This window comes from Pinus tabuliformis, chromosome Q (assembly GCF_031772625.1).
Source record: "Pinus tabuliformis cultivar Carrire ecotype Pingquan chromosome Q, CPIR1, whole genome shotgun sequence".
Taxonomy (NCBI): domain Eukaryota; kingdom Viridiplantae; phylum Streptophyta; class Pinopsida; order Pinales; family Pinaceae; genus Pinus; species Pinus tabuliformis.
The window spans coordinates 1,030,642,444-1,030,650,267 of record NC_142296.1 but is presented as its reverse complement, the minus strand read 5'-3'; the positions used below and the strand labels follow the sequence as shown (position 1 = coordinate 1,030,650,267).

General features: G+C 35.7%; 1 protein-coding gene across 1 annotated transcript; it reads right to left on the bottom strand.

Annotated features, from left to right (window-relative positions):
- Positions 1-6,352: 6,352 nt before the first annotated feature.
- Positions 6,353-6,727, bottom strand: LOC149223008 (uncharacterized). Its single transcript, XM_089387746.1, has one exon. It carries the CDS (start codon positions 6,725-6,727, stop codon positions 6,353-6,355), a length of 375 nt encoding a protein of 124 aa, XP_089243872.1.
- Positions 6,728-7,824: the final 1,097 nt, after the last annotated feature.

The window sequence follows — 7,824 nt, the reverse complement described above, 5'->3', positions numbered from 1 at the left end:
TACCAATCAATATACAAATATAGGTATAAAGAAATAAACATAATACACGATACATATTAAATCAAAATATATATATATATATCACAAGATAATAAAACAAAGCATAATATATATTAAAATCAATATATATTAAATCAAAACATAATATATAGTAAATCAAAATATATATATATATATCTTAATACATTAAATCAATCAACATACATATCTTAATACATTAAATCAAGTACTTGTAATTAGTTTAATAAACAAAACAAATTATGTCAAAGCATAATAAATATAAATAAACATTTATATACAAATGAACTAATAAGTCCATTCATAACGGAAAATCATGATTAAGTCAAAAAAGATTTAAACACAATACAAATAAATAAAAGGATAAATGATAATAGTAATAAAATATTTATAAAAATTAAAAATTTTCATCCTAAATCTAATTAATAAACCACTCTTATTTAAATCTTGTCGGTCCTGCACTCTCCCTTATCTTCACCTATTTATTCACCATATCCCATCTCTGACTTCTTCAATAATTCTCATCCTGATGATGAACCACAGAGGCTGGTTCGAAACGTCGATGCACTAAAACAACAGATGCGATGAATCCGGAAGATACAACCACACAGAATACAAATCGCAGAAGTCTCAAATCCATAATGATTTATATTTTAAAGCAAAGGGAATAGTAAACACAAGGAAATAATACTAAAACACCAATGGATTAAAAACCCTAGGGAATAACATTCAATCAAAGGAAACAATATAAACCCAAGGTATATAAACACTAAGATAAATATTATAAACCCTTAAATAAACATGTTTGGCCATGATTGACCATGGTCTATTTTCATATTGAGACAATCTTTATCACAATGCGACATTGGACAATGTCTGACCATGGTTCAACCCTTACATTAATAAACCCGTTGGATTGATTTTATAAACGCAAGGAAACAATAAACTCATGGGATAAATACTAAAACCCCAAGGGATTCTAAACCCTAGGCAACAACATTGAACCAAAGGCATTAATATTATAGACCCATGGTATATAAATCCTAAAATAAATATTATAAACCCTAAAATAAACATGGTTGACCATGGTTTATTTTGATATTGAGACAGTCCCTATCACAATGCAATATTGAACAATGGTTGATCCCGCTTGGCCATGATTTATTTTCATATGGAGACAATATTTTTCACAATGCGACATTAGACCATGGTTGATTTTCATATTGAGACAATATTTGTCACAATGCAATGTTCGAACATGGTTGACCATGATTGAACGTGGATTGAACATGGTTCTCCATGATTGATTTTACCAAAAGTGGTTGAGCATGGCTAACCATGATTGACCATGGCTAACCATGATTGATATTATAAACCCAAGGGAATAATAAACTCAAGCGATCCATACTAGAAACCAAGGAATTATAAATCCAAGGGAACAATATTAAACCCAAGGGAATAATATTAAACCCTAGGAATAAACCCAAACGAATAATAAACCCAGAGGATTAATACCAAAACCCTATGGGATTATGAACCCGAGCAAATAATATTAAATCGAAGGGATTAATATCATAAACCAACGGTATATATTTATGACATAAATATTATAAGCCCTAAAATAAACATGGTTGACCATGGTTGATTTTGATATTGAGAGAGCTCTTATCACAATGCGATCTCCAAACATGGTTACTCATGCTCGACCATGATTAATTTTCATATCAAGACAATCTTCATGATAATGAGATGTTGAACCAGGGTTGACCATGGTTGGTTTTCATATTGAGACAATCTATGTCACAACGCAATGTTGGACCATGGTAGACCATTATTCACCATGGTTGACCATTACTAAATTTATACAATATGATTGACCATGGATGACTATGCATGACCATGATTGGCGATGGTTAACCATGATTAATATTATAAACCCAAGCGAATAATATTTACCCAAGGGAAGAATAGTAAAAAATCAAGAGATTATAAACCGAAGGGAATAATATTAAACCCAAGCAATAAATATTATAAACCCAAGGTATATAAATCCTAAAAATACATTGTTGGCCATGACTGACCATGATTCACTATCATATTGACAAAATCCTTGTCACACTGCAACATGATCAACCATACTTAAGCATTATTGATTTTTATTAATAAAACAATATTGTTAATGTAAGATTATTAATCTAACAAAGTATTAATGCATCATTATATTTACTAATAATACTATTATTAATAATATTTAATAAAAAAAAATTAAACATCAATATTAATATAATAATATTATTATTATAATAGTTATTAGTGTTAATATGAGTGATATATAATGTTAAAATATTAATAATAATAATAAATATTAATGTGATTATGACGCCTACCATTATTAATAATATTGATAATATTTAATATTTAAAAATATTATATTAATATTAATATATTTAATAATATTACGAAGCATTATTTTAATATAAAACTAAAGTAACTATAAACCTAATTTAATAATAATAATAATAATAATAATATTCTTATAAACTTGATAAAATTTAATATTGTTTTTATATTACTACATTAATTAAAACTTAATAATTTAATAAAAATTATAATAATATTAAAATACCGAAATTTAATAACAATAAAAAAACTAAAAAGCTAAACCTAATAACAAACCTAAATCTATAATAAAACATATTTTATTATATTAAAACTATTGTGAAATTTAAATAGTGGTATATATAACACTTTTTATTAAGGTTTGCCATTCTATACATTATTCGAATTCAAGCTTCTGTGATCTCTTTTCCCAACATCTCAATAATCAGTCTAACTCCATCAAGTTTACGATGGAGCCTGAGGTTAATGGTTGCCTTCCTTTTCTCGATGTCCTCATTTCTAGGAAAACTGATGGATCTTTCTCCCATGAGGTATATCAAAAGAAGACTCACACTGAGCAGTATCTTCATGCCAGTTCCCATCATTTTCCTGCTCATAAGATAGGTGTTCTCAGCACGTTAGCCACTCGTGCTCTGAGAATTTCTGATGAAGACCACTTTTCTAAAGAAAAGTCCCACCTCCTTTATGTTTTTGTCCAGAATGGCTATAGTAGGCAGTAGGATGTCAAAGCCTTCCTCAAAGCGAGCAAAGGTCCCAAGATCAAGAAAGAATCCATCGACCGCAGTTCAAGAGTCCACCTCCCCTTCATCCAAGGGATGACTGACAAGATTGTGAGAATCCTAAAGAAGCATAATATTTCCTCGATCTTTAGACCCCTCAGCAGCATTAGGAGTTCCCTCAAGTCTGTTAAATACCAAGTGAACCCTATGGATATGAAAGACGTTTATATCCCTTGTTCATGTGGAACCTCTTACATAGGTGAAACTGGTCGTTCTATAAACGAGAGGATTAAGGAACACGCTGCTAATATTAAACATGGGAGAACAAAATCCTCAGCTTTAGCCGAACATGCAAAGAAGAATAAGCATCATATATGCATTGAGGAGGCTAGGGTTATCACCAAGATTCCTCATTTTCATCATCGTAAGTTTAGGGAAGCCATTGAAATTGAGAGGTCTTCTAGTAATATTAATAGGGGCAATGGATGGAAAATTAGTAGTTGTTGGATTCTCGCCCTCTCTTCTTAATTCTCTCTGGCCTATTGTTCCTTTTTTTTTAAATTAATCCATTATATATATATATATATATATATATATATATATATATATATATATATAAACAATAATTATTAACATTCTGATAGAATTTGTTCTTGCATTATAAATATTTTTGTGGTAATATTAATATAAATATTAGTAATTCTAATATTAATATGAATTTTTAATTTTTATACATAGTGATTTATATATATTCTTTATATACAATTTAACATTAATATTATTTACTAATATAAGTAGGTGTTTATTAAGAATCTTTTATATTATTTTTATATATATAATATATATTTAATCGTTATTATTAGTTTTAATCTTTATATATATATATATATATATATATAGAAAGTAAAAAATGAATCGAATATTATTAACCATAATATACAATTTTATATTAATATTAATTTTTATACATAGTGATTTATATATATATTTTTATTATATATATACAATTTAACATTAATATTATTTATTAATATGAGTAGGTGTTTATTAAGAATCCTTTATATTTTTTTTTTTGTAATCAAGGTAGTACTTTCTATATTTACTTTTTCAAAATTTACATTCACAACATATCGATTAACCAGCCACCTGCCCGAGGGAAACCAGGTGGCCATCGATCAGCATTGTATCCACTCCAAAATTTAAATAAGTTCATTATCATCATCAATATCTCCCAAGTTCCTCTCTCTGGTCTTGCAGACATAAACATTCAAAAAACTATAGACAGAAAAACTAAAGATAAAGCAACTACTCCTCATCTGAGGAGGCTATCTAAAAAGTTTCTTTCTCTTCCGGAGTCATCATCTTCTTTCCGTTGTTCTGCAGCTTTACCCCTGTGCTTGATAGCTCTCGTCCCTGCTAAAACAGTTTCCATTTTAGCTCGGACAAAGTTTGCTCAATACGGCCCAAAGCCAGATTGTTCCTGTATGTTTGTATCTGGATGGTTGCCAATTCCTTCATTATTTCCCCTCTGCCATATTCTAATTCTTTGTGGCGCTCTTGCCAATTCACCACTTATCCTTCCATGTGCTCCTGATGGAGGGTCATAGCGCGAGCGACTATGTGTTTCATGATCTAGTATTGTTGCAAAGTCCTGGTATAGAGAGATTGCCTACCATTTGTTGTGCCTGGGTCTTGTACCATTTCTTCCCACTCATGCAGGGGAAGGTCTCTACCTCGAAGATTTTGTCTCAAGTCACGTTCCCAGCTCCAGATTTGGTCCCGTATTTCCTGTGAATTTGCTTTCATGTAGGTGTCCACTAGTTTCTTAACATGTTCACCTGTTGATTTCCTTCCTTTTTTCTGGCCCGTGCTGCTTGTTCCGACTTCCTGCTTGACATTTCTTTTGCTTCGCCTGGGTGCCATGTTTTTGCTAGGCAGCTTACTGATGCTTTGATCCTTCAAGTAGACTTGTTGGGTTGTAGTTGTCCCCTCACTATTTGTTAGACCTATCACAGTGTGAACACAATGGTCAGTTTTAACTGCTGGGCTAGTATGATTAGAGGGGATAGCGCTACCACCTCTCTTCTTAGGTCCTCTCGAGTTATGGCTATCACTTGAATGTAGATCCAAATCCTCTCTAGAACTTTCCAGTTCTGAGTTTTCTTTTATGAGGTTTACTCTAGGATAGTTAGCGTATTTTTTCTGGGCCACGCGGATCTCCTTGCATTCCATGCCCCTCCCAGCTCTCCTAGGTTTTCCTATCCCCCTTCCCAGTTTGAGTTCCTCTGGCTCAGGGTCCCCCTCCCTATTTTTCCCCGATTCTCTGGCTCCAATGGGAGGCACCTGCTTACTCTCTTGGGTGTTCCAGGTTTGCCTTACCAATGGCATAGTCTCAAGGTTTGGAGTTCCAGGAATTTCCCATCGGTTGCATGGGTCAAGGGATGATGGGTCCTTATTTTCCTGTGAGCCCATCTCCTTACTGATATAATCACCTTTCCCGGCCATGGATTCTCGGGGTTCTCCCCTGTCCCAGACTACCTTAACTTTGTAACTGAATCTGGGGTGATGCAGATTATCCCTATCTAACTGCATGCCTACGTTATACTTCATGCAAGAGCTTTTTTCCAAGTGAGGGGGAGGAGTTTTAACATACCCGTTGGCTTGGATCCACTGTTCTATCTTCTGCAGCTGTCTTTAGCCGTCGACGCGTTCTCGCTCGCCACCTTCCTTCTTCCGCATCCACATGCAATATGCATAGTGTCCCTCATACTTTGTTCTTTTAACATTCCTCTGTCTTAACCTTGCCTCCAGCTATCTCCATTTCCGTCGATCCATGGCGTGCTTTCCAGCCCATTTTCCTTGGGATTCTACCCAAATGTCTTGTCCTCCATGCTTCATTAATGTTTATCTTCTCCCAGCTACTCTTGCCGTCCATTTGCTGACTTCGCATTGCCATCTGGCTCTCCTCTGCTGTCCCTTCTCGGTCCTGCTGTCCTGTTCTCCCTGTGCCCACCTCTTTCCATTTCTGCCCCCACGCTTCTCGGGTCAGTCCTTTCTCTTTCCTCTTCCATCATCCATGTCCTCTCGGTCCTTTCTTCCGTCCTGTGCTGTTCCATGGATGATCTGTGTTGATCTACCTGCGCCTGCCTTCATCTTTCTGCCCTCCTATCTACGTCATCCGAATTCTCTTGTTGTCTCTGATCTGCCTCGATTGCCTATTTCATCTGATTCATTTCCTCATTCTGGTTGAGCTCTGCTTCTCCCACGTCTAACTGGTGCTCTCTGTTTCGGCATCCCCAGTTCGCGAGGAGATCTGCCGGGGCATTTCCTTTCCTTTTCACATGGGACGAGATAGTATATGCCAGTCGTTGAAGTTGCTTTTCAACTTCTGTGATTACCCACGCCGTCTGCCAACTTTTGCTTAGTTTTTCCGCGGTTACTCCTTGCTGTAATTGTTTTATGGTGTCTATGACCAGCTTAGAATCCCCTTCTATCTGCAATCTTTGGTACCCTTCTCGTATCGCTATCTCCAGTCCCCTATTTAGTGCGTGATATTCTGCTTCATTGTTTGTGGCAATGCCACAGTCCATTGCATATGCCCTTATGATCTTTCCTTCTTCGTCTCTGAATATCCCTCCTATACCCGCCTCCCCTGGGTTGCCTTTGGCTACCCCGTCAAAGTTTAGTTTTATGAATCCTTGGGGGGGGGGGGGTTCCTGTAACTTTCTTCTGCTCTTACCTTTTCTGCATCTTGTATCTTCCTTGTGCTGCTTGTGTTTTTTACTTTAATTTCCAGTCGGTTCATAATATTGGTTTCCATACCTTCCGTCTTCCAGTCTTCCTCTGTCCAGGTTCCTTGAATTATTGTTTCCCTTATATTCCTCATAATTTGGTTCTAGATTTCCCTTGTGTCCTTTTTGTCTGTTCTGAATATTACCCTATTTCGGGCTTTCCAGAGGTTCCACAGGAAGAACCCAATTGACAGGTTCCAAGCATGGTTGAGGATTACGTTGCGGTACGGTTTGCTGCTCCATAGTTCAATTGTTGTTTTAAATCCCAAAAATTTGTTGGTGATTTTGCCACAGGATGTTACTTACATTACACGAGTTAGCAACATGCTCCATGGTTTCCTCTTTCCTTTGGCAAAGCACGCAGCATGAGGGCCCATGCGTCCCTTTCCATCTTAGTTGATCCCAAGTCAAAGCTCTCCCATGTAGCATTGTCCCGGTAAAAAACGCCACTTTTGGCCAGGTTTTTAGCTGCCAGATTCTTTTCCATTTTTTAGTGTCTGTATTTCCAGCTCCTCTTGTTTTCAGATGGTAGCCTTCTGATATTGTGAACATGCCTTTAATGCGTTTGCCCCATATTATTATATCTGTTCCTTCTTTGATAGCTATTTTCCTAGTTGCCAGTTCTTTGTGATAAGTAGTCCATTGATCAGTTTTTGGGGCTTCAGGCCAGTCATTCTTCGTCTTCCATTGTCTCCAATAACTGTTTTGGTCCCCTACCCAATAGTTCCTCACTGCGTCCTCCACTATTTGGGTTGTGTACTGTTGTATTTCATGTAACTGGGGTTCTTGACTCAGGGTACCTCTTTGTTGCCACCCTTCCTACCAAAAATCTACTTTGTTTCCCTCTCGAATTTCCCAGAAGTTGTTGTCTCTTATTAGGGCTCTGTTCATGTTGG

Excerpts from the sequence above, each read along its gene's own strand:
- LOC149223008 (XM_089387746.1), bottom strand. The coding sequence starts at position 6,727 with ATGGACTGTGGCATTGCCACAAACAATGAAGCAGAATATCACGCACTA.